Source organism: Xiphophorus hellerii, chromosome 5 (assembly GCF_003331165.1).
Source record: "Xiphophorus hellerii strain 12219 chromosome 5, Xiphophorus_hellerii-4.1, whole genome shotgun sequence".
NCBI lineage: Eukaryota > Metazoa > Chordata > Actinopteri > Cyprinodontiformes > Poeciliidae > Xiphophorus > Xiphophorus hellerii.
In genome coordinates this window covers 32,251,993-32,279,457 of record NC_045676.1, presented here as the reverse complement: position 1 = coordinate 32,279,457, position 27,465 = coordinate 32,251,993, and the positions used below count along the sequence as shown (strand labels likewise).

Sequence of the window (27,465 nt, the reverse complement as noted above, 5' to 3'; positions counted from 1 at the left end):
CTTTTCCACAACTGGAATTTATAATGACAGTAGTTGAAGGAGTTTTCTCTCATATGGTAAATTAAGTCTGGATGAATGAGTTATGTACTTTACTCCAGCTCCATCAGACAGTTTGAGGTCAAACATTTGGTGAAGTGTTACAAAAAGTTTGGATTCCTGGAAGGGATTTATTAAAAAAAATAATAGATAGCTCAAAACTGGCGCAGCAAGCATATGCCCCACATTTTAATGTTTATTTGATCTTTATTGTATTGAGAGGTTAGGACCCAGGTAAGTAGTGCATATTTTGAACTAATGCTGCTTGTCCTTCTTTCTGTGTCAGATACGCAGACATCCTGTTTGTGACAATCCCCTCTGAAAACATGCTGGAGTTTAATCTGACCAACGAGAAGCTGATCCTGTTCTCCGCCAAGGCTTTACAAGTCAAACATCTCATAGACAACTTCATCAATGAGATCAAAAAGGCAAGACGAGTCACAGTATACCAATGTACATACACTCACCGGCCACTTTATTAGGTACGCCTTGCTAGTACCGGGTTGGACCCCCTTATGCTTTCAGAACTGCCTTAATCTTTGGTGGCATAGATTCAACAAAGTACTGGAAACATTCCTCAAAAAGTCTGGTCCATATTGACATGATAGCATCACACAGTTGCTGCAGATTGCTCAATTGGTACTAATGGGCCCAAAGCGTGGCAGGAAAATATCCCCCACACCACTGCACCACCACCAGCCTGAACTGTTGAGACAAGGCAGGATGGATCCAGGCTTTCATGTTGTTGATGCCAAATTCTGACCCTACCATCCGAATGTCGCAGCAGAAATCGAGATTCATCAGACTAGGCAATGTTTTAAATGCACCCGGTGTGCCACTCCTGTCAGCTGCTGCTGCTGCTGCTGTAGCCCATCTGCCTCGAGGTTTGGCGTATTGTGCGTTCAGAGATGCTCTTCTGCATACATCAGTTGTAACAAGTGGTTATTTTAGTCACTTTTCTTCCTCATTCTGATGCTCACTTTGAACTGCAGCAGATCCTCTTGGCCATGTCTACATGCCTAAATGCTTTGAGTTGCTGCCATGTTATTGGCTAATTTGACATTAGCGTTAATGAGCAGTTGGACAGGTGTACCTAACAAAGTTGCCAGAGAGTGTATATCACAGTCATATGAGATATTAAAGATTGTAACATATCCAATAGAACAATCTGTAAAATTTCAGCCAAAGAAAATTGCTTTGAGGTGTTGAATAATTTAAATGATTTTGAATCACAAATCAGAGCTGATTAAGGAAAACTGGCCGATTCTGATCACTGAAGAACTAATTGATACTTTACTACTTATACAAGCATATAATAACTGATATTACCTGTGTACTGGTTTCCTGAACAGGACTCCGACTACGTCATCGCAGAGCGTAACTTTGTGACAGACGATCGATCGATGCTCAGTTTCCATAAAGGTGACATCATCAGATTGCAGGTTATGGACGGGCTACAGAAAGGTCAGATACTGATTCATGAGCGTCCTGGCTGAAATCTGTGATGTTAGAACATTTGCAGATGCTCTCTCCTTTAGGTTGCAGCTATGGCTGTGTGGTGAGGAAGAAGGTTGTGTTTTTGGAAGAGCTTAAAAGGGACACTGAAGACTTTGGTGAGTTTTTGAACAAAACAATAGCTCTTCTCTTTATGCATTGCACTTGATGTTATTGCAAAATATAAACATGCTGAAATATTTACTCCCATAATAATTAGAAAATTCCATCTGAGCATCATTTTTAGCCATAAATCTGAACTAAATGTATCTCTTTATCTGGAGCTGACAATTGGAAAGCTATGGAGGCTTTGGACCACGTCTGATGCAGAATAAGTACTTCCCACTTTGCTCGGACAATCCTGCCAATTTGTGATCACTTCAGTATAAGAGATGTTCCCTGATTTCAAAACTTAGGCTGCTCTTGTAATTCCAATCTGCAGTGGGGCTTCAGAGTGTGGATTCAGTGTCAAACCCTGAGACCTTTAATTAGGCACAAATTGGTAATCCATGTCCATGTTCATAGTTTAAGTGTGAGTTACATGTATCTGCTTGATGTGTGATTGCAGGATGTGGATTCTCTGTTCTGCTTGTTGAATATTAATTAGGGCTGTCAACATTCACACATTAAACCATGCGATTAATCTGAAAATGTTGATGCATTAATATTACATAACACAGCTTAATCAAACTACTATTTTGACCTAAAAGCTTCTGTCCCGCAGAGGGTTACAGCAGTTCATTATGGGCTTGATACACAGGGAGCAACGAATGACTGCGAAAGGTGAATGTTTTCTGTGACAGCAGCAAAAGTTGAACATTTCAAACTCTTCTTGTGTTGCATCACTAGCTCCTGTGTGCACGTCTGCGTGCACAGGCTCAAAATTTCACATGCACTGATTATTTTAATTTATAAATTATGCACTGGTGCCTCGGCTGGATGAGAACAAGAGATCCATCACACAATTTTCATAGGAAATAAATGGAGAGAGACATTTCTATAGACATTTAAAACAAAATGGCTTCCTTTAAGATATAAAAACCTGACAAACTGAGAAACTTCATATGTTTGGCTTGAGATAAATGAATTAAAAATTAAACAATTTCTGAATACATTAATACACTAAACACTACACTACAATAATCATGACCTTGTATCCCACCCAGGCAGTTCTGTAGGGTGGGATACAAGGACAGCCTTACAAACCAGTAGATGGAAACATGCCTAATTCACATTTTCTTTTTTGCAAGATTTTCCAAATTTGCTCCCAATTCACATCACAGTTGGATGAAAACACAGCCAGGGTGACATTAAACTGTTCCTACATCAGACAGATGGCAGAGAAAAAGTGTATTTAAACATGTACTTGTAATTAATTAAATCATTTGCTTTTATTTCCTTTGATTTTTGAAATCTGGCGTCAGAAATCTTTCATGTTATGCAAAATAACATTTGTTTATAACCAGAGGGGCTGAGGGCATCAGTGGGTCGTACCTCATGGTTTGAATTGGAAACTAAAAACTAGGACTGTAAATTGCCTCTTGAACATTTGTAGATTTTTTCATTTTACAACCACAGACTTTAATTTATTTCATTGGGATTTTATGTGATTGACTGACAGAAGGTCATGTATGGTTTCAAAATCTTTACATAAACATCTCAAAAGTGCTGTATGTATTTACATTGACCTCCTCTGACTCAGTGCTTTTTCGAAACACACTTACCTGCAATTACAGATATTAGTTATTGGGTTATGTGTCTACAAGCTTTAGAAATCTAGGAACTTTTCCATTTCTCTTATGCAAAATAACTCAAACTTTGTCAGATTGGACAGAGACAGTCTAATGAATATAAATATTTAGTGGTTTTAACATAAAAGCAAGAAGTATGAATCTTCTTAAAGGTACAGTAAATAATGGCTGCTTGTTCGCAAATAAAAAACAAGGAGTCGAGCACAGCTGAGAACAGTGTTGTCCATCATGACAGCAGTAAATCATCATTTTTTCAAGGTTATCAGCACAACCCCAGACAGGAGGGGAATTGGCAGATAATGATCTGACATCCAGTCAGAGGAAAGCAGACAGTGATGAGAAGAAATTGTGTGTCTCTCTGTAAATCTTTCCTGCATTTGTGTGTCAGGTTGGAAGTTTGGAGCCGTGTTTGGCCGCTCCGGGGCATTCCCCACAGAGTGTGTCCACCCCGTTGCTCCTCCTGATTTCCTGTCGCTGCCGCTGGACCGAAAGGCAGAGCCTCAAGGCGGAGCTGACCAGTTTGCCGTGTCGTCAGCCATTGCTGTCGCTGTGGCCTCCACCATGGCTGCACATGAAATAGATCAAACGATTGAGGTTCCCAGACACAAATGCACTCCAAGATGCTGTTTATTTTTTTATTTCTGTCAAACTCACTTCTAATCTCTGTCTTTAGAGAGTTTCACTTGATGGCTTCCCTGATGGAGAGCCTGATGAGAGAGCTCTGCAGGACAGTAAATATGATATGATAGAGTTTGCCAAGAAGTACTTCAGGCAGGCACCGAGTGGAAACGGGTGAGACTGAGACACAAACTCAGGCAGCCAGACAGTCAGATTCTCTGTTAACATCCAGCAACAGCAGTTAAGTTATAACATTTACAGAAGAGCTACAAAATTTTGAAATACCATAAACTCAATGTAGTATTTCATTTTTTTATCTCATGACCTTCACCCTCCACTGGGTGATGGTCATGAGACGCAACTGATTTGTTTCGATTGTTTCCAATCAACCAGCCCGTCTTGTATTTTTTTAAAGGATTCTTGTCTAGGCTTTTTGAAGCTTTAGTTTCCTGTCTTTTTTTTAGTGTTGCTTTTATTTTTATTTTTATATAAATTAGATTTATGGTTACTTTTCTTCTATGTGTACACACAACATCCAGAAACAGGTCAGAAATTGATTCAAAACTGATTCAAAGCCCAAACAAAACTTCAAAACATCTTCAGCAGGCTGAAAGAACTTATGATGAAGACTTCTTCAAAACATTTCAATACATGTTGATTCTTTGAGAGAAAAATGCAGTGAAGCAGAATTACACTGGACATTTGATCAATGTTGTAAGTGACAATGCTGTTTGCATGTTAAATAAAGGTTGTTTTTATTTTAGGATTCTTTGTTGGATATTGTTGAGCTATTTGAAGAAAACAAAAGTAATTAACCTAGAGGAGGTCAACAGTCTGAACTACAGACAGGACATTCCCTTTTAAGCAACAAGTTGATTTTTTTTTCTTGCTGTTCAAACGTTTTATTTGGAAAAGATGCAATTAGCAATAAAAAGATGTCAGTTAGGACTGTGAAAATCAAATGCATTTGTCACAATGACCAGAAGATCTAGTTCCTTTGCTGCTTGAAACAAATATAAATATCCAGCTATATTGAAGGTCATAAATTGTCATTTTAGTGCAGGTTTTTTTGTGTGCCATTGTTTTTGAACATTGTTGAAATATAAATGCGTTTTGATGTGTCTGTCCTCAGAGATTCCATGAAGAGCAAAGGCAAAAGGAACGATTTCAGGGAGCCTATTGACATGATCAAGTTCTCCAAGGTGCTTTTTACTCTGTATCACATGCTAACATCCATGATGTTTTGGTGACATTTTGTTCAACGGATTTCTCCTTGCAGAACCCTCTGACTGAGTCTCTGATAGAGTTCACAGATGTAGCTATGAACCGAGTAGCAGCTGATCTGTATCTGTGTAAGTTGTCAACTTCTCTCCTCTTCTCTAAAGAAATCCACTGGTTACACAATTTAGGTTCAGTATTGTCAAAATGAGAGGATCCTGAGATATTATACCTTTTTAGTTGCACCTTTGAAAGTTTCTTGAATATTGATGGAACCAGGCTATTTTTTTTCCATTTCCATTAGAATAACTTTTTTTAGTGTTACTGATAGCATTTTTTCCTTTACCATTTTATTTTTGTGGTTGAAATTAGGTTCCTAAAAAGGATTTTCTTAAAGAATTATTTATTTTTATTTTATTAAAAATGTATTTGAGATTTCCTTAATTTTCTTTTATGTTAAAAGAAAACAAACAATAACAAATGCCATTCGGTGTGTTTGTTTTTGCGTGATTCATCACCTCCCTGTGATGATGAAATCACAGTTTGAACTACCAGTCAGACTGGTAGTTCATTTTCACATGACTGGTGGTAGTAGTATGTCAGTGTGTTAGGTGAGATGCTGTACCGTAGCTGCCACAGATGTCGGTTTGTGGAAATAAAACCTTCAACTAATAATGCGTTTCGAAAGTGGTAACTGCCCAACTTCCTGATCCTGTCTTTTGCCAAGCTGACCAGACTGATGAGTTAATCCTACACCAAACCAGGAGCTCTGTCAAATCCCCACCACTTCTTCCAGTGCTACAGGAGGTGATCAAGCCTACAACCAGTTATCACTCTGAACTGAACTGGATCCCTTCCTACCATCCTCTTACTCCCGCCAAGGAACTAAAATGTTGCTTTGGCTTAGAAAAAGCATCTGTGGGGATTTCATGCAGATGAAATTTGAAGTATTTGTTTTTATATATTTTTGTAAATATTATCTGATACAATTCACTATATTTTACACTATATGGTTGTCGGTGTGTGTTTACAAGGTGCCACTTCACTCCAGCAGTCAAAGAATCTTCTAATCTAGCTTCATCATTAACTAACTTATATAAATAATATTTGAAATATACATCCATAAATGTAATATATGTTACATTTAGTATTTCATAGGTTTTATTTTGTGTAATATTTTTGATTAGAAAAATTATCTCTACACAGTGTTTAAAAATATCTTTATTTGTACATCTGGGTAGGTTTGGAAAGAGAAAAAAAATAGAAATCTAGCCTCCTATATATCCATCCACTAGTCTACAACCTTCCACCCATTAAAATCTGTCAGTATGTCTCCAATGAACAATTGTGGTACTGGTAGAGATAGTCTGGAAAATTAATTATTGAAATAAATGAAACTTAAAATCAGCTGGGAATGCCCCATGGCTGCTTTAATAGACTATAAAGTCTATGAATAAAACATTTAGCTACGTAAATGAAATTTGAACACTAATATTAGTCAGGCATTTGCTAACTGAAAATATGTATGAATTGTGAGTGGATGTTTAATTTGTGTGGGTGTGTGTGATGGTGTAATATCTCTAGGCATTATGCGTTTCATGGGAGATTCTCCATCCAGGGGTTCATCAGAACAGGAAGTGGTCAACATGTTCCTTAAGGTAAATATGCTCATTATCAATTTCCCACACCACAGAGTACTTGGTGCTGAAATGCAGGCCCTTATTCCCACCAAGGACGTTTACAACAGCTTTCACTGTTTAATACATTCTACTGCACAGAAACCCGACAGAAGCACTGGGATGTGATAAAAACTTATTAAAGAACTGGAAAGCAAACACCCACATTGCAATGTTCATAGTTGGTGATTTTAACCATTGTAATTTAAAGACTTTGTTGCCAGCATATAAGCAGCAAAGTACTTTTCCCACACAGAAGAAAAACACACTGGATCACAATGTCCAGGGGGCTTTTAAGGCTACACCATTTCCTCATTAAAACTCTGTATTCACATACATATGTGTACTGACCTCATTGTCCCTGACAAACGCATTGCCTTAAACCCCAACAAACCTCAATTAATGTGGAGGAACTGCAAACATTCTAGAAGACATATAACTCAGGCAACACCAAGGGCTACAAAAAATAAGGTACGATCTGCCCAGAGCTTTGAAAGGGACAAAAAATGAATACAGATCCTGCTTGGATGGTGGCTGTAGATGCGCCCCGGGCTAAAAGAAGTAACTTTCTGCTTGATTAATTTAATGAATCTTATGCATTATTTGAGGCCCACAACACCGAGCCAGTAGACAGGGTAAGTGCTCACCTCCCCCATTTACAGTAACCTGTGGAGGGGTGGAGAGGACAAACCCCCAGAAACCATTTGAGCCAGATAGCATCTTGGGGTGTGCACTCAAATTGTGTTCTCCACGGCTTTCTGAGGTGCTGGTGGACATAATCAACCTCTTCCTTGGTCAAGTCACTAGCCACATGCTATGAAACGACCATCGTCATTCCACTACCAAAGAAGGGACCAGGTGCTTACTGGCCTGTTGTGTTAACTCCTATTGTTATGAATGCTTTGAAAAGATTGTCATGCACCACATTAAGATAAGATCAAGACAAAAGACCGTCTACAATTTGAATATAGACCAAACACGTATGTAAAAATCCAGCTAACGCAACACTACTCAATGTACTTACATTCCCAGAAAAGAGGAACTTTTGTGCACATCTTCTCTTTATTAACTAAATCTTAGCTTTTAACACCATCATACTAGCTAAGCTCACCAACAATCTCTGCTTGCTAGGTGTGCCATCTAACCTCTGCATTGATTCTGAACTTTTTAATGGGCAGACTACAGCCAGTCAGACTGAGAAACAGCACATTCAGATCATCAACACAGTAACTCCACAAGGCTGTGTTCTGAGTCCCATTCTGTACCCTATTCACATAATGACCACCCAGCCAAACACTAGTGTTATCAAATTTGTAGATGATACCACTGTTATTGGACTGATCTCTGGGGAAGATGAGGTAACACACAGTAATGTTCTGTTTTCCTTCCTTATCTGTGTTTAATCGCATCACCCCGCATCTAATTATGCTGCTAATAATATGTCTGGCATTTGTGTGGCTCCTATTCCTGCATTCCCTAAACTGAGAACTTTGAAAGAATTGAATTATAGACCAAAATTTGTTTTCGTTATGCTTTTCATTTGCCCTCAAGTTTTTCATGTTCTGTCACAGATTACTTACCTGCTGTATGTAACTAAGTGATCATTCCTCAATTCCTCAAAAAGATTGCACCAGTCATTCTGCTAGTTCAACTTATACACTAAGATTTCTAAGCTACAGAATGTAATATTGTATTAGATGTCAAAGGTTAATGTTATCATTTTGCAGGAAGGAACTCCATCTAAAGTCTTGTGGGTTTTTTTGTGCTGTGATTTATTTGCTCCCCTCAGCTCATTGGAGAATTCACCTTGATGAGGGATGAAGCTTACTGCCAGCTCCTCAAACAACTTACTGCCAACACCAGCTCCAAACCGTAAGTCGGCTGGCCACACACAAACCCTCAGTGCATGGTACTTTGGTGATTACCTCTGTGATCCTGAGCACCTCTGTGCTCGCTCGTGCTTTGCAGCGATAGTTGCCAACGAGGCTGGAGGCTGCTGTACATCCTGGCTGCCTATCATCGCTGCTCTGAAGTCCTCAAGCCTTTCCTGTTAAAATACCTGCAGCAGGCTTCTCGCAGTGCAGGAGCACCGTATCAAGGTAAAAAAAAAATTAAAAAACACACACACAAATATCAAGTGGGACTATGCTGCAAATGTTGCAATCAGTGTGAAATATGTACCACACTTTTTTCAGGCATAGCTAAAGCATGTGAACAAAATCTGAAGAAGACGTTTGTGTACGGCGGTCGGATTGTTCCACCCAACGGCATGGAGCTGAAGGCTATGATGGTTGGTGCCTCCATTAATTTATCTGCTTTTAGGTCAAAAAATTGAAATCCTTATTAGAGATAAGATGGATAGAGAATAATATTATTTTATACACATAAAATCAGAAGCAAATAAGTGTCAGAAGGACAGATCTGAATTATGAAGGAGTATTCTAATACACTCACTTTACCATCTACATAAAAACACAATTGCGTATTATTATTATTTATTACTAGTCAAATTTAGTTTTTAATTGTTCACTATATATCCAATGAAATAAGATTTTTTTTATTTCATTAATCCAAGTTATGTGTTGTGGAAACCTCACTTCCCCCCCAAACATGAAGTGAGGTTGGACTATTAGCTGCACTCTCCTCGCCACCATCTTGGCATAGAACTTACCAGGAAGGCTAAGGAGGGTTATGGAACACATATTCTGATCACTCTTTTATGAAGGGGGACTACCACCCTGATCTGCCAGTACAAGGGCACTGTTACGCAACCACTACAGCATGTTAAAGAGGCATGTCAGACATGACAGTCCCATAACATTCAGAGACCTGAGGCCCTCAGGGCAGATCCCATCCACCCCTGAGACTCTGCCACCATCTAAATGACAAGATCCTCCATCAAGGTCAGCAGCTCTCCACCCCCACTCTAAACAGTGTTGGTAAAGCACTGCTTCCTCCTTCAGAAGTGCCGGACAGTTTGCCAGAATTGCTTTAATGTCAACCAAAGGTTCTTCTCCATGGCCTCGCAGAACTCATTTCAGCCAATGACAGAAACAAACCGTGTGGTTTGCTTCTGCAACCACACGGGCCACTGCACACTTGGCCTCAAAGTATCAATGAGGAGTTCCACAAGCTAGCCACCTTCACAAGCTTCTAGATGCTATCTCTCAATCTCCTGCACAAGTTCAGCCCGGTTATCAGGTCAGCAAGCCCCAACCGTAGGCCTGACTCCATGGTGGGGCCACACCGTGCTGGTCGACGTCTTATGAGTCCATTTAACCAATTATCCTTAAAGAAAAAATATATTAGCTTTTTAGCCAGTTTGAACAATTTATCAAAAATTTATGGACTTTCAAACCTAGAAAGTTTATTATCACCAAAGGGACATGAAGATAAATGGAGAGAAGGAAAAGGAAAATTTGGTCTTCCTGTGTTTTTTGTTCAGATAAGAACTTAGTTTTTTTTTCTTCATTATACATACACTTGAGCACCATTTTTTTATAGCCTTATGATTCTTCAGTCCTAATATTTGGACAAACTGTCTGTCCATCACCACTCATCTCTCTTTGGGGTGGCTCCAGCAGAGTCCTCCTTCAGCAAACATCAGAGGACTGTGTTAGCTTTCTGCTCTCTACTGGCTAGAAGACTCATTCTTCTTCGATGGAAGGATCCACATCCTCCAATATATGGACATTGGTTAAGAGAAGTTATGTCTTACATTCATTTAGAGAAGATCAGATATACTGTTAGGGGATCTGTAAACAAATTCTTTGACATCTGGCAGCCATTTATATCTTATGTCGGGAATATTTCGGCAGATAACTTTGTGTAAAGGTCAAATATTGGTTCTTTGTGTGCAAACCTGTGCTTTGTATCGGCTGATGTATGAATAAAAGGTGTATTCTTGTTGGGGTAGTAGATCCGGTATAGGAGAGGAGGGTTGGGAGGGATTTTTTGTTGTATATTTTGTTAGTCTTTTTTTTTTGTTTTGTTTTTTGTGTGTGTGTGTGGTGTATGTAAAAAATAATAAAAAGACCTTGATCAAAAAAAGTGAGTCATTTCTAGCATATCTGCCACATATTCTATGTGAACGTTTGACTGTGTTTCCTCAGGCGGGACGCAGTTCAAAGCGTCAGCTGTTTCTCTTCCCTGGAGGCATCGAACGCCATGTGAAAATCAAAACTTGTACTGTAAGCACTCAGCAGGTGATGATCAGTGTGGCGCATTAGTGTGGGCAGGCTGGGATTGACTGTTGTATCTGTTTTTCAGGTTGCCCTGGAGGTGATAGAAGAGTTGTGCTATGAAATGGGATTACACACGCTAGAAGCCATTGAAGAATATGCCATATTTTTAGTCACCAACAGAGGTACGCACAGTCAGATTTCAATTTAAAATGTTACAGAAGTGCCTGAAAACGAGACAGGATTTCTCAACAGATAATATATAAATGTAATGTGAGATCAAAATAATTGTATGTTTTTTAAATTAGATTTTAAAATGTCATGCTAAATGATTTACATCCACCTAAAAAAAGAGCAGACATATTTAGGTAATGCAGCAATTAGAAACCTTCCACAGTTTTTTACATGTTTCCACTGATATGATTTTTTGGGGGGATGAGCTTCAAGTCTTTGAGGACGGAAGGCCTCTTTGACATCACCCTAATCTTTGGCTCCCTCCAAAGATTACATGTCAGATTGAGGCAGAACTCTCCCTGAGCCAGTCCGAAACATTGATATCACTTCCAGTCATAAGAAGTGTGTTGGTAAAGTTAAAAGATTACTTAATCATTCTCCCATTTGTACGAATAATTTTGTACTCAACTGTATATAATGAACTATTTCTAAACCTCATGAATGAATCCATCTGTCAGAATTAGTCCTCTCTAAATATCCAGATAGTGAATTAAAAGTAAGTGGAAAAAGAATGGCTTTCACGAAAGCCAGTTAGCAAATTGCTAACATGTGAACAAATTGTGATTCCGGTTTTTGTCGTAGAAAAAATATTCCATCAAGGTAGCAGCTACGCTATCAGAGCCACAACAAAATATCCCACAGCAGTCAAACTTTTAAAATCAATCACATTTCTTAAAGAACACATTACATTTAACAACTGTAAGCAGTTCTAATAATATAGTAATTAAATTAAATAGTATATTTTATGGACAGAACACAAACACTTCTTACCTTAACCAAGCAGAGTCGGAAGCAGAAAGCTTCTTCTGCTTCTTTGTGATTTTAGCGGCGGGTGACATCTAACGTTAATATGTATTATCGCCATCTACTGTGCTGGAGTGTGTACGACAGCATCTCCCCCAATCTAAATTCTTACATATAATCCTGTTACCTTCAAAAATTTAATAACCGCTTTATTTATTTTGTGTTTAATTAATATCTTATTAAGTTTAAATGTCTCTATATCATATTTCCTAATTTATTGTTTTAGCTTCTCTCTACTTGCTTTATATTTTCCACAATTAATTATTACATGTTCTACTGTTTCCATATCCATACCACACTCACATCTACCTGTTGGATGTTTACCAATCAAATTTAAAGTTTTGTTTAATCCAGTATATCCAAGGCACAATCTTTTTTTTTTCATACTTGCTCTTTTCGCTTTTCAGACTTACAATACTTCATTTGAGCCAGCTGGGGGAGACAATTCTCTGTTTTAGCCAGTAGGGTATTAGGGTTTTCAATGGATTTTCCCCATTGACTTATAATGGGGTTTTTTTCGTAGTTTTTTGCGAATTATGTCGCCATGTTCATCCCGAATCCCACCAAAAGTAATAGCTGGAATGGCGTGAATTTTCTGCAGGTTTTGATACCTCTTTTGTAGGTGTGCACGCAGCGGTATGAGCCGCATTAACGGTTACGGATGAAAAATAAAGAATTATAATAATAATAATAATAAAGAAACTTTTCTTAAAATAAAATTTGTAATGGAGCTTCAGGAAGTCTGAGAGTTATTAATGAGCTTTAATTCGCAGAAGGAGCATCACTATTATATCTTTTTGGATATTATTGCATTATTTTAGTTTGATAATATGCTTGTGAGAATAACTAAATGTTTATAAACTTGAATGCTGTGAAGTTTGTACAAAAAAATACAAAAAACTTAATAATAAAAAAAAAACTTCATCATTTGACTTTCAATCTGACAGTTCCAGCAAAACAAAGACGCAATTTAAACCCTTTAATTTCAGCAACTCAATAAACTTTCCATGGTCTTTTCATGTAGTGAACTATATTTATCACTTAAAAATGTGACTGAGTCCATCAGTCATAACTTATGATTGAACGGGAGAAGTGACATGTTTTTATGTTACTACACTTAAAAAAATAATATATGAATTTATTTACATTAATGTCGAGGTTCATCTTGAAGTACACCTGTGCTTTACAATTCAAATGGGATTAAATTCAAACATATTTTATTGATCCCAAAGGGAAAATGAAATAAATTGTATATATGCCACTGAAAATCTCTTTATCCTTTAGATTATAGGTTAGGTTAATGTTTTACCTGCAGAAGATACATTTTTTTAGCATCTTCATTTTGTATGAACACAATTTATGTAGTTTACAGGGAGAAGCTCATGACTAACCAGAGCAGGGCCAAGACCAAAGCAGACTTCCATCGTCTTAGAGAATCAAACATTTAGGTGAGAGCCTGTAGATACAAAGGAGTCAGACATATGTCATATTTATACAACATAAACCAAAACTAATAATGAAATACAGAAAATAAAATCCCTAGAAAATAATCTCATTCACTCCTACCTAGGTCACCACCACACAGATCTGCCCACTGCATCTCTACCCTGACAAGAATGGAGCCCGTTTTAATAAAAATTAATTAATCTAAAATATTATTATGTAAACTTTTTGTATGATGATGAATCTTTGTATGATTCATAATATAGAATATATATAAGACATGCACAAAGCTAAAGTATTTGTTCGTAACTTGCGTTTTCTGTCCTAATTTTTCTAATCTTTTAGTATATAATATTTATTTCTATAACAACCTATCATGCTGAAATTCTGGATTACTCCATGAGACCATAGATGGATGACACTGTTTTGTTGGGGACAGCTCAGTCTGCTGGTTCTGCTGGTTTTTGTGAAATTGAGAAATTCCTACTGCAGTAAATATCCAAAAATACATTCAAAAATTATTATTCCTCTATCCTTTAAATATCCAATAAACAAACTGATTTTTTTCCAATTAATTGACTAGTATAAATACAAGCATTAGTAGTCCCTTTTGAAAACTTCAAGCACTAAAAAGAAACAAACAAACAAAAAAAAAAAACAAGTACGAGTACTAAAAGATTAAAAGCTTTTTTTTTTGAAATAACAAACCAATTTCTCAGGTCAGAATGTTCGACCTCTGAACAAGAACGAGTACATCCTGGACGTTGCCACAGAGGCAGAGTCAGTCGACTCAGGCTACAGTCTGTGGTTCCGGCGAGTTGTCTGGACTCAGTCGCTCAGGTTTGAGAATGAGCTGAGTGTGGCCATGCAGTACAACCAGGTACTAAAAGTGATTTTCTTTCACTCCACACACATATTTGGTTATTTGTTGTTATGTGTGTAACTCAGGTTTTGTGAATATTTTTCAGATCCTTCCAGACTACCGGAAAGGCCTGCTAAATGTTCTCTCACATGGAAAAGTGAGCGATCAACAGTTCCACCAAATGTCAAAGCTGGCTGCTTTGCAGCATAGAGCCAAGGACAACATCTATACTCCCAGCATGTGAGCAACAAGAGTTATTAATGCTCATTTCCAAGTGTAGTATTTTATTTAATTTTTTGGTTATGGACTTAGTCCCTTTCTAAAGTCTTTTTCAGTCTCTGAAATATTGAAGTTTCTTCTTGTTTGTTTGTGAATAAATTAAAGTGAAAGATTCTGACTTTACTGTACTTGGAGGAGTTCAGTAGCCTAAATGGGCTGAGCTGTTGTTCTTCAACTGGATGTCTTTTTTTTTTACGCACTGTCAACTATGAAAAAGCTCTATATTTTTTTTGCCCTTATCACTGCCTGTCACAGAGCAAAACACCGAGCAGCTCGCTGAGTTGTATAAAACAGTTTTTGAGAAAAGTCAGAAGCCACAGAGCGAAGCAGCTTCCATTTATCTGACGTTGTTGTTCTTGTCCTCTGTCTTCCAGACATGAGCTATCGGAGTACATTGCAGCACCTCTCTTCAAAAAGCAGCCCCCACAGCAGTGGGTCACCATGGCAACGCAGCACATGCAGCAAGTGCAGCCTCTGAGCCCGCATCAAGCTAGGGCACAATTTCTCGGTAAGATCCCTTTTCAAAGGAAGAAAATGCAAAAATATAAATAAAACCATAATGTTTTCACATAGCTTAAATATAAAATGTCTATAAGTTGTACATGACTAAACGTTTTTATTTTTTGGAAAGCTGAGTTCAATTTTACTAGCCACAGCAGGCCTGTAGAGAAAAATTTAAATACAAACTTAAAATCAGTATTTATTTTTAGTGTTTAAACTTATTTTGTTTTATTAGTTATTTGACATTAGTAAGTAAATGTTTGGCTAAACTTTAACTAAAAATAATTTTAGTGTATTTGTGTTGACTTGGTAAGGTAACCCTGTGAATAAAATTGCCTTAAAGGGTAGAGTTATTGTTAAAGTCCACATTGTGGCAACCCGGGAGGATTGGGAAAAAAAGTAAAGGGTAATCTCAGTAGAGGGAAGGCAGCGCAGCAGAGGAGGACAGAGAAACATGGTTTTACTACAGTACAGTAGTTTGTTTATTGTTGAGCATACCTTAGGCCTGATTCCTCCTGAACAAAGTTTCTTTTTACATTGGAGTCTCGTGGAAGTTTTTTTTATATATACATTAATTGAACCTACACGGATAAAAGTTGGTGGTTCAGTGGTTCAGACAAACAAAATTTTCATCAACTTTAATTATAAAGTATGTAAGATAATAATAATGATTTCATCCCTTTTGTTGCATTCTGTCTGTGCATGCAGGCCTGATCAGTGCGTTCCCCATGTTTGGTTCCTCATTCTTCTACATCCACAGCAGCAGCTCCACCACCTTCTATGCTCCTTGCATTCTAGCTGTCAACCCACGTGGTCTCCACTTTCTGCACAAAAACACACATGTAAGAACCACACACACACTTATCAGTGTATGATTGGCTCATGGCATCATTAACATGAGCCTGGGAGAAAAGTTGTCCTTTCTTGTCAGAGTAAAGTTTGACGTCTGTTCTGCAGGAGCTGATGGCAGCCGTCCCCCTTGTGGAGGTGCAGGGCAGTCGCACCCAGAGGCCCAGTGCTGGAACCAGCTATCCGTATGTGGACCTAACTGTGGGGGACATGAACACACAGCGGGTCATTCAGCTGCAGCTAGAGCAGGTGTGGCAGCAGACAACTGATCGGATAAATTCTGGTGTTTGATACTTGGTGCTATAAGGCTGACTGGTTTTCTCCACAGGGCCTGGAGCTGTGTCGAGTTATTGCCATGCAGGTTGAAAATATGATGTCTGTGAGAGAAAAGAGGCTCACTCTGCCACCCAGCGAAATCACCATGCTGTGATGTGTGCACATGTTTCATATTATGCACAAATGTTTCTGCACATGTACATGTAGCTACCTCCGCTCTCCTTCAGGGGTTTGTTGTGTAGTTCTCACAGTGACATGGGAAATATCAGGAAGTCATTCCAGTTTTTACTGGATTATTTCTCTGAACCTACAGAAAAACACAGCTGAGTGATAGATTTAGATCCTCCATCTTATTCTTTGTGAGAATTTATAGATTCACTCACTGTTGTATTTTCAACAGATATCTTTGGCGTCTTTAAATGTTTTATAGCTAATCAGTTTTATGCATTTATGCTATTTGTATGATTGGTAATGATTTGTAAATAGAAGAGTTGATATATTTTGTAAAACAAATATTTTTCATTAAAAAAATAAAAGCATAAATAGACCCACTGACTTGCTCATTAAATCTAATGAATGTTTTTTCCATTTCCTTATTTACATTTTTTTACAGAAATGTCAACAATTTGATTGCCACTGTTCTAATATTATTTACTATGATGTAGAGCTGCTGTTTTACGCGCAAAACTTATATTAACAGTGTTGAGTTCATTGCTGTTATGTTACACTGATCAGCTGTTCAGTTACTGCTGTGACACTTAGGAGTTTAAATTTTCTGATGATCTGTGGCAATGCCTCACTTTGTTGCAGTTTGAAGAAAAGAACACATTTGCTAATACAGTCTTGTGTAATAAAATGTAATAAGTTAGGGTTTTTTATCTTATAGCTAAATGTGCAAAAAAAAAACAACAAAGACATACATATGTTTTCCAACATTATGGAGCAGATTAATCTGAGAGATATTTGTAGGCTTGTAGCTAAAACATTGAGTAAAAAAGATTCTTGTTGATTCAGTGTTGGAACAGTAATTTAAAAAATATTTTGGTGATATTTTGTGTTTTCATCAGGATACAACCCATTCGCCCAGTACAGTTACAGTATATTGTGAATTGAATTGTATAATCTGCATATTTCATAAAACGCAGAAAAGAAGCCTTTGACACCCACTTCAAGATGGAAATTGTGACACTGTAGCCACGTCTCCCAGGGTGATAATCTGTAAGTAGTGAAAGAGAAAATCAAATTTTTTACATGGATCTTCCTTGGAGGCTGCTGGGTTTTATTTGAATTTTTGAAATAACACAAAAAGGCTGGGGGAGATATTAAAAATCTGAATGTCCTATTTGCTTTGTACATCTATCAGTAAACTATTGCAAACTGAAATCTCTAAACTTTTCCTGTACTTACTGAATCACTAAATAAATAAACCAAGTCTGGATGGACTGATGGAACTTTTAAATGTTGAATATGGATTCATCAGTCAGCCATTCCTCCATCCTATGATTCCATTGGTCATCCATTCTGCTGCTATTGTGATGATTTATTTTTGTAATGATTCCCAGTTCTTTGAGCATTGAAGGCTATTTCTACAAAACTCTCTTTGAAAATAAAGTAGGGACTCTGGCTTGGACCATTGCAAAAGGCCATTTTAAATCCTCGTTGAGGAAATATTTTGGTAAAATTAAAAGATAACTTCAAAGCTAAATCCACCAGGGGTATAAATAATTTTGAGAAAGTTCCATGTTTCAGTCTGGACCAGTGACCACTCCAGAAATATCTGACTTAAATTAATTTTGAACTTTTGCACTTATTCTAAAAATGGGCATAAAAGTACTAAGAACTCTGACTATTTGAATATTTCACATATTCATAAAAATTCGTTTAAACCTGAGGACGTTTTGTAGCATAACAGCCTTTTCAACATTTTTTAGAAACATTCGTATAATCAATAAACCAGAAACAAAAGATAATTTTATTTTCTAAGTTAACTGTATTGGTGACTAGTTAGAAGGTAAGCGAGACAAAATTAGCAACATTGAATTTGGAACCCAGGGAGTCCCTCCCACAAATCTACAATGAGCATCCCCAAACCCTCTGCAGGTTACATGAGTTTATTTCCAGGCTTGTACTTGGAGACTGACTGAGAAGAGTTGACATGGGGTGCAAGTTTTGAATCACTTAAAAATGTTTATTTGTCACTAATTTGGTCAAAAATAGATTATGGGAGTGTGGTGTTTGGTTCAGCAGCTAAAACTAGGTTTAAAAAATTTGATGTTATTCAAGTTAGAGCATTGAGAATTTGTCTAGGGGCAGTTCTAATGTTAAATCAACTCCAGTATGTGCTTTACAAGTAGAAACAGGAGAAATGCCATTATGTATCAGAAGACATCAGAAGATAATAGTTAATTACTGGATAAATTTAAAAGGACATAATGAAGATCATCCAGTTAAGAAAGTATTAGAAAATTGTTGGGAAAGAGGAAACGAACAAATTAATAGTTTTGGGTGGGTTGGGGATGACAAAGCAAAATCATTTAATGTATGTAACAAATAATTTAGTCCAATAGTATTATGGCCTTTGAGACCTACATGGACATGGAAATATATTAATATAGACAGATCATTATCAAATATTAAGGAAAGAAATATAACGGATATCTGCCAAGAATACTAATATAAATAAAGTAATAGTTTGTGGTTGAGTATTGAAAAGGGATGTACAAATAATCATCAGAATATATTATATGAGGTTATGGCTGTTCATCATAGAATATGTGAACAAAATTAAAATGTTATATTATTTTGGACTCCTGCTCATGTCGGTATTTTGGGTAATGAAAGAGCAGATAGGTTGGCTAAGGAGGCTATTAAAAAAGAAGATATTGATATGCCAGTAAAGTTATCTAAATCTGAAGGCAAAAGTATAGTTTGGAGAGAAAGCAAGAAGATATGGAAAATTAGGTGGGATAATGAAATAAATGGAAGGCGTTTATTTATGATACAAAATACAATTGATGTAGTAAAGATTAGAGGAACAAACAGGAGGGAGGAGATAATTACAAATAGAATAAGAACCGGTCACCGTTTTTTAAATGGAACTCTTTTTAAGATGTGGAAACATCTTCCAGGTTTTTGGAGTTGGTGTGAAACAATGGAACATGTTTTTATTAGTTGTAGAAAATATGTAAACCAAAGAAGATTATTAAAAACGGAATTAGGTTTTAATAGGGAATTGAAATTTGAGAATGTGGTTGATCAGTTAAATAGTATTGAGGGGAAAAAGAAGATTTTTCGTTTTTTTAAAAAATACTGGGATCATTGTGAGAATTTGAGGTATAGATACTAGGATCCAACAGATGGCAGTAGTGCAACAATAATGGATGCAAGCTTCCGTTAAAATCTAAAGAAGAAGAAGAAGAAACTGACTGAGAAGGCGTATTTAGCTTTGTGCTCATTTAACAATATAGTTTCTGGCTCTACTTATTTCAAGCGTTATTGGAAGAAGCTCAAAAATATCCAGATTGGGAATTTTGGTGGTGACATGTCGCTGCGTGTTTTGTCAGTATTTCCAGGCGGCGACGGACTGGCCAAGCCAGGGTAACAAGCTATCAGCTAACACCGTTAGCCTCTTCTCTGCCTTAGCTGGACGCAGAGTGGTGATGACGCAATATTTCTACGTTCGTTTCTGAAATAGGAGATATATGAAATGTAAAAGAATAGTTACAAAAGAGTAACGCTTCAAAGCAAAGACTGAGCTAGGAGCCATAGCTAACATGAGCTACTTTTGTGCGCTTGTTGTTGCTATGCGAGTTAATTGACTCTTGTAATTTTATTCAGGTCTAGTTTGTCCATAACAAACAAACTGTTGTAAATTTGTGCTGAAATGCAGCATTGAAGCTAGTTTTTTTGTGTGTAATTAGGAACCTTTATTTTTGCAACGCGGCGGTCATATTGTTTTGGCCGACATGGCAGCCAGCGGATTCTCTGACCTAAGAGAGAAGCTAAAGTCCATGACTCCGCACCGGGACGACTACGGGAACAAATACCAAGCGAGCAACGGCAGCGGGAAGGGTCGAAAACGGAAGTATCGAGAGTCGGACGACGATGAATACGAGCACAGCGACGATAGTTCTGACCTCCGGGAGCAAGAAGCCCGCAGGGTCAGGAGCAGTGTCGTACAGCTGAGCATCTTCACCCCGGAGGAGTGCGCCCGCATCGAGGAGAGGATCGATGAAGTAGTGGCCAAAGCAGAGTCTGGACAGTATCGGGAGCACACGGTGGATAGAGCGCCCCTCCGGAACAAGTACTTCTTTGGCGAGGGGTACACGTACGGAGCCCAGCTGGAGAGGCGCGGACCGGGTCAAGAGCGGCTGTACCGCAAAGGAGAGGTAGACGAAATCCCGAGCTGGGTTCATGAGCTGGTGATCAAGCGGCTGGTGTCCAACGGGGTGATCCCCGAGGGTTTCGTCAACAGTGCGGTCATCAATGATTATCAGCCAGGTGGATGCATCGTGTCCCACGTGGATCCCCTGCACATCTTTGCACGGCCCATTGTCTCTGTGTCCTTCTTCAGTGACAGCGCGCTGTGCTTTGGCTGTCGCTTCCAATTCAAACCCATCCGGGTGTCGGAGCCGGTGTTTGTCCTGCCTGTGAGGAGAGGGAGCGTCACAGTACTGAGGTGAGCATGCTCACCTCATTTATCAGATGTCTTCATGTATTGTGTCTGTAAAAGTATTCATATCCCTTTTTCATTTTTGTCCCCTTAGAACCACAGATTGTTATGTATTTCATTGAGATTTTAGTTGTTGAATTTCTTTTACAGAAAGTCAGTACAGGGAAAACTTTATACATAATTATGGAATTAATGTCTTAATTTATTTTGTGGGAGCGGAATAGAAAACTATTTGGTTCTTATTTTCTTTAGAAGTATCATTATGATTTTTAAACAAATGTTTTCTTCTCAGGGTAGAGGGGGAAAAAATTGATGTCAGAGTTCCTTATGAATTTCTTTTGACATTTTTGGTCTATAAAGTCACAACATTCATAGTTTCTTTTAAGATGGACAATTTAATCCCATTAGTCTTTTTATTTTTCACAATGTAGCATCAGGCCTTTTTAAAATTTTTTATATATTTGCCGTATGTTTGTCCTTAACTTGATCTTTGTACGTTAGCTCCACTTTATACTTAACTTTTAGCTGCATAAAATAGATGGGGTCTTTATAGTAACAGTTGATTATGTAATTATGTTTCTAATGTTAAATTCAATGTTAGTTTATTTTAATGTTTTTTTTGTTGTCTGTTTTTTTTTGTTGCTATCTTGGCAAATGTAAAGTGCTGAAATTCAATACTGAACATTTGTGAATACATCAAATTTTGCTTTGTATTCAACAAGTCATAACAAAACACATCTGAACAGTCAAATATCTCCAGCAATCACTTTGGAAAACAAAAATACCTATTCTGTACATTTAAAATCAATTTGTTTTGTTGTTGTGGTCCACAACAACAAAAAAAGGGATGTTGTGATATTATGGGATGTGTCAAAGATAGATTTAGGGATGGACACAAATAGTTGAAAACGAGTTCTATAAGGAAATTATCTCATTTTTTATTATTTAGCACAAGTGCTAAACAGTGACCAGTTCCGCCATTTTGGATGTCAAAGTTGGGACACAGGGGCGTACCGTCCCAATTCTCAAATTTTTACATGCACTTCAATTGAGTGAACACTTCATAGAGGGCCGTGGGGAGCAGTGTGAGTATTGGAGCCGTGCCTAAGTAGTTTTAATGATAATAATTATATATTTTATTTAAAAGGCACCTTTTTGGGGCAGATAATAAAAACAACAAATTTTACAGGAAAAAAAGTAAAATAGAAAAAAAGGAAATAATAAAGATAGTTAATCCAAGTGGAAATGCATATTTTTGATGTGAATGAGTGGTTTCTCGCCCCGCCACCGTCTAGGTTGCAGAACCGTCCTCTCCACCCCATTCAGCCATTTTTGTAGTTTGATGGCAGCAATACTTTTTATTTCAAAGTTTATTAAAGATGTCATCAGTGGAGGACTTGTCCATCCAGCCTTACATGTTGGAACCACAGTCTGATCCAGAGCAGTAGGATGAAGATGACAAGCCTGCAAAACCATTCATTCAAATGAATGCATCGCCATGGTGTTATTGTACTTACACCATCTCCATCCATACTAACTACCTATAATATGAAGGAGCATAGTGTTCATTGTCAGAAACCTAATATGATGAAAGAAGTAAATGAAGCCTTGACATAATTAAGGAGTTAGCTAACAGGAGAGTCAAATCGATCCAAACGAGACGGCTGTTAATGTTACTTTAATATTTGGAAGTGTGGCCGACACTTACTGAACAGCGAAATTTACTTCCTCTGCTGCCATTGCTAAACTACAGGAAGGATCTAATTCTAAAACAACGCAGAAAATCAATGTAATTCACAACTTCTCCTTCTATTTGCTGGTTGATCTGGTAGAAAATCGACTGCAAACGAGACAATTCAAGTAAAGGGGAGAAAGCCCAGATTGTGCTTGAAGCGTGAATTTTTTTCACACAGAATTGCACAGGTAGGCAATAGGGAGGCTACAGAACTTTCAGTCTCTATGAGAAATGTTGCATCAGTATTAATATTCTAATTTATTAGATTCATATTGTCTTCTTTGGATTTTTATTCCTACTACAATACAATAACTTTTGTGGTTGTAATGTGACAATGTGGAAAAAATTTATGGGTATTGATACTTTTCCATGACACAGTTGTTGAACAGAGCAGATTTTGTGGTAACAAAAATGTTTTTCTTTCATTTGCAGTGGCTATGCTGCTGATGACATCACTCATTGCATCAGGCCTCAGGACATCAAGGAGAGACGTGCAGTAATCATCCTCAGAAAGTGAGTCGGAGTTCTGGTTTTAAAAGGCAACATTTGCTCGGGTCAAATGGGTTTTTATTCAAAGCTTTGTCTCTAATCAGAACTAAACCTGATGCACCTCGTCTGGACTCAGACAGCCCTTTAAGTTCGTCTCCTGCCCTGAGACCTGCTCCTCTAAAAGCCAAACGCTCTCATCGAAAAGCAGATCCAGATGCGGCTCACAGGTATTTATGCCCACTTATCCAGATGATCTCTATGAAGGACTGCAAGCATAAAAACAGTTTGCAAATTTCTACCCTGTTAAATACATTTGAAATGAGCAGTTTTGTTATCCCTGTACTTAAATTCAAATTCAATTTACTAACAATAACAATAATTTACTGATCCCAAAGTGAAATTAAATATTGGTGTAACTCATTTAAGTAAAGAGTTACGGTAGATAGTGGTGGTTGTAGGCGGGAAAGATCTCTTGTAGTGGCAAGTCTGGAGAAGCCTCTGACTAAAAACACTCTGTTTGCCCAAGACAGTCTCATGTAGAGGACGGTCAGGGTTGTCCATAATTTTCTTGATTTTATGAAGAATCCTTCTTTGCATTATCATCTCCAAAGCTTCCATAGTCGTCACAAGAACAGAACCAGAACAGAACCAGCCTTCTTTATCAGGGTGTTGAGCCTTTTTAGGTCTCTGGCTCTGATGCTGCTGGTCCAACAGATAACAGCAGAGATGACTCTGAACAACAGACTGATAGAAGATCTGCAGCATCTTGCTGCAAACCTTGAAGGATTTTGGCTTCCTCAGGAAGTCCAGTCTGCTCTGTCCCTTATTATAGATGGTTCACTGTTGCGTCTCCAGTCCAGTCTGTTGTCCAGATGAACACCAAGGTATTTATATTCTTCAACTACCTTTACTTCTTCTCCCATGATGGAAATAGGATTTGATCTAATCCTGAAATCTACAATCAACTGTTGTGTTTACATTTAAGATGAGATGATTGTTCCCTCCATGACACAAAGCGTTCCACCAGCTCTCTGTACTCAGCCTCTTGTCCATTTCTAACTCACCCACCAGCTGCAGAGTTGAGGCCTCCACCTGTGTCTTCTGGAGTGACTGTGACTGATGTGTGTCTAACTTCTGGAAAAATACTTACTCTCTTTATAAAACCTATCAAAAACACTTTTATTGATTAATTCTTTTGAGTATTCTTATAGGTAAAATATCAGATTTTTACATGTATGAGATGGAAAACAGGACAAATACAAAACTTAAACATATGCACATTTAGTGACTAACATTTATGAATTTATATGTCTACACATGCATTTTTAATTGACTGTAATCTTACCCCATTCACACCTCCTTCAGTTTCCATAGCAACTAAAACAAACAAGAACCTGACACAGGTTGTTTGACATCATCATGTTAATGAGAACCTCTATGTTCTCATCAGTGATGTCATAAATGTTCAAAGAGATACAAGAATACAAGAATTCTCAGTTTGCTTTTCAACTTGGTTGGAGGTAGATCGATTCCAGAGAGACGACTTCACTTTTTCTCCCATGATGGACATAGGATTTGATCTAATCCTGAAATCTACAATCAACTGTTGTGTTTACATTTAAGATGAGATGATTGTTCACACCATTGCACAAAGCGTTCCACCAGCTCTCTGTACTCAGCCTCTTGTCCATTTCTAACTCATCCACCAGCTGCAGAGTTGAGGCCTCCACCTGTGTCTTCTGGAGTTTGATAAAGCAGATCAGGCTGAATTATGTTAAATGTTTTAGAAAAATCAAAGAGCATGATCCTCACAGTGCAGATGACAGTGGGTTTGTTGAAGCAGGTGTATGATTCCGTCTCCAAGCAGACAAGCACATATCAGGAGGTCTTGGTATGTGCTGGTCTGCTTACTGAGGTGGGCCAGCAGGAGTCTCTCCAGGACCTTCATTATGTGGGTTGTCAGGGCAACAGGTCTATAATTGTTGGTAACTATATTAGTGATTATTTATGTTGAGTAGATTTGATCAAATGTACAAATAAACAAATAAAAATAAATATAAGGCATTTTTAATAATCTTTATAAAGTACTGTATTTCCATTAATTGATATTTTAACCATTTGGCTGAGTTGACTCTTGTGAAATGTTAGAGATCAACTCCAGATCAAATCAAAATAACTGAGTGGTCTACTGGTAGAAATGATTTATTATTTGCATAGTTGCATGTCTTTATTCTACACAGTGAATGGAAATAGAAAATTATTAAAAATCATAAATGTTCAGTTTGGGTTTGTGCAAATTGGTTCTTTTTATGGCTGAAACAAAGTGTAGCAAGTGACCAAAAGTGCAAAAGTACAAAGTAACAGTTTTCTTTAAAACCACTATTTTCAGTTATTTTAGATTTTTTTGTGAAGGCTATAATCCATATAAACACATTCCTATAAGGTTTGTTTCAATTTTGCATACAGATGTAATGATGTAATGCATACAGTCCAGTTATACTGAAGGATTGTTGGAGTAGATTCCAGATTTTAACTGGGTGAGGAAAAACTTATTTGGTGGTGATGTATAGGTTTAACAGATAGCCTTGTACCTGTGCAGTAAGGGAGATGTTCTCGACCAGAGTACAAAAATAAATTTGTTATTTTTGTACTTAAAGGAAACAAGTTATCCAAACTAATTTGCCCTTGTGTTAAAAAGCAATCCACCACCTTGTTGAATCATGAATAAATTAATCTGCATTTTTGGTTCAGTTTCATGAGCCCACAGTACTGATCAAGTGATTTCCTGTAGAATCAAAGAAATCACTTGTAAAGAACCTGGTTGATAACTTGTAGTTGACTAAAAATGGGTAATTTCTTTCAATATTTTTAAAGTGCATCCTGGCAAACCTTTTTTTTTACATAATGGTAATCTAAATGTATCATCATTTAAGGTACAATACTGAACTGTCCTGAGGATGACTTACAGTGCTTCCTCTAGACATATAAAAGTGGATCAACATGTGACTTTTTTTCCCCTGCTAACCAGGCCAAGGGTTCTGGAGATGGATAAAGAGGAGAATAGACATCCTTCGCTGTCCCGCCACCGTCACCATAGCGCCAGCTCAGAGAACTACCGGAGACGTGCAGAAGACCTCGACAAACACCAGGAGAGCTCAGGGCGCAAAGTCAAAATGAGACGCAACTGACTGCCTCTTTGACAGGCACGTTCACATACTAAAATACCCCTGCTCCTTTATGTATGTCAGTATTGTAACCTTATTTGATCAGTTATTTTTTAACGCTCCAGTGTATTCTGGTTCATGAACAACCATTAGGTTTCAGTTTTGATTTGAGTCAAGAAAAGCTCGAGTGTACTGGCTTTTCTGCTGCTTATAATAGACCGTAACTTACTCACTACAGTAAAAGTCTGTTGTTAAACAGTTTATTTAGTTTAAATTAAACATTTCTTTATGTTAATAGAGGAGCAGAAAAGGCATGTATTTTTTCTACCTTGAGAATTGAAAAGAAAATGTATGTATGAACTTGTACAAAAGAATCCCAACCTGTAATCTAACTTCATAATGTACAATACATTAATGTACAGTCTTTATTTGGAGGGCTTTTATGAAGACTGATTCTTTATTTTTTGTGTTCTTGCTATATACATTTCAAATCTATTACTTTGTCAGTTTGCAATGTCAGATCTTCACTTTTTGTTCAGATTGCAGTTTAGGTTTCAGCAACAGGCAAGTCCATCCTTGCCGTTTAGTGGAAGTGGTGCAGGAGGAAAACAGAAGCTTCATGGAAGGCTGCCACATTTCACTGTCCTGTCTCAGTATAAGGTTGCTGTGTCGTTTGACCTGAACCATGTCATTTCTGTTCCTTAATAAAATTACTTTTTCCTCATTTTGGTGTGTTTGGATTTTATGTGGTATGTTATTATGGTATGTTATTTGTATGTTTCCTGTCTGAAAACTTGTTGGTGAAGAAATTACATTTTCACAAGCTCACTTGCAATTTGCTGTGTAAACGAACATCTGTTTATTACTGAGACCCGTATTTGGGAAAGGTGCTCCTTAGCCACCGACTGGGTTATTCTAGAGTTACACATGAATAAAAATAATCTCAGGTCACTGGATAAATTGCTTTCTAAAAATGGAATGAGTGAAGCTCTGCTGCACTTCAGAATGTAGTTGAAGATTTTCCTCACAAACCAAGCATGAGATAAAGAGTGGGAAATGGAGGAGTGTATAGGCAAATGTCTTGTCAAAATGTAGATAAATGATAATGTATCTCTGGCTTGTTCTATGTTGAAAGTCCAGTATGGGATCCTTGAATCAATCAGTATTCAGAATTTTTTTAAGT

The 27,465-nt window shown here is 37.5% G+C and overlaps 2 protein-coding genes across 2 annotated transcripts in view; both read left to right on the top strand.

Moving 5' to 3' along the window:
• Window positions 1-17,765, top strand: part of myo15ab (myosin XVAb) — a 67,372-nt gene extending 49,607 nt beyond the window's left edge. Inside the window, exons 56-74 of the mRNA XM_032564114.1 lie at window positions 323-464; window positions 1,389-1,500; window positions 1,575-1,649; window positions 3,670-3,875; window positions 3,955-4,073; window positions 5,032-5,101; window positions 5,179-5,251; window positions 6,702-6,775; window positions 8,583-8,665; window positions 8,762-8,892; window positions 8,989-9,083; window positions 10,906-10,983; window positions 11,063-11,159; window positions 14,175-14,335; window positions 14,424-14,557; window positions 14,971-15,104; window positions 15,806-15,939; window positions 16,055-16,195; window positions 16,275-17,765. Coding sequence (XP_032420005.1) covers window positions 323-464; window positions 1,389-1,500; window positions 1,575-1,649; window positions 3,670-3,875; window positions 3,955-4,073; window positions 5,032-5,101; window positions 5,179-5,251; window positions 6,702-6,775; window positions 8,583-8,665; window positions 8,762-8,892; window positions 8,989-9,083; window positions 10,906-10,983; window positions 11,063-11,159; window positions 14,175-14,335; window positions 14,424-14,557; window positions 14,971-15,104; window positions 15,806-15,939; window positions 16,055-16,195; window positions 16,275-16,376 — 2,161 coding nt within the window. The 3' untranslated portion in view covers window positions 16,377-17,765. The remainder of the gene's footprint in view (window positions 1-322; window positions 465-1,388; window positions 1,501-1,574; window positions 1,650-3,669; window positions 3,876-3,954; window positions 4,074-5,031; window positions 5,102-5,178; window positions 5,252-6,701; window positions 6,776-8,582; window positions 8,666-8,761; window positions 8,893-8,988; window positions 9,084-10,905; window positions 10,984-11,062; window positions 11,160-14,174; window positions 14,336-14,423; window positions 14,558-14,970; window positions 15,105-15,805; window positions 15,940-16,054; window positions 16,196-16,274) is intronic.
• Window positions 17,766-19,606: 1,841 nt separating this feature from the next.
• Window positions 19,607-27,006, top strand: alkbh5 (alkB homolog 5, RNA demethylase). The gene is made up of 4 exons (XM_032563649.1): window positions 19,607-20,900; window positions 23,062-23,142; window positions 23,223-23,345; window positions 26,147-27,006. Exons 1-4 carry the CDS (start codon window positions 20,188-20,190, stop codon window positions 26,304-26,306), a joined length of 1,077 nt encoding a protein of 358 aa, XP_032419540.1. The 5' UTR covers window positions 19,607-20,187; the 3' UTR covers window positions 26,307-27,006.
• Window positions 27,007-27,465: the final 459 nt, after the last annotated feature.

Coding starts and splice junctions, on each gene's coding strand:
- alkbh5 (XM_032563649.1), top strand. CDS start 20,188: ATGGCAGCCAGCGGATTCTCTGACCTAAGAGAGAAGCTAAAGTCCATG. Junction 20,901..23,061: donor GGGAGCGTCACAGTACTGAG/GTGAGCATGCTC, acceptor TTTCATTTGCAG/TGGCTATGCTGCTGATGACA. Junction 23,346..26,146: donor GATCCAGATGCGGCTCACAG/GTATTTATGCCC, acceptor CCTGCTAACCAG/GCCAAGGGTTCTGGAGATGG.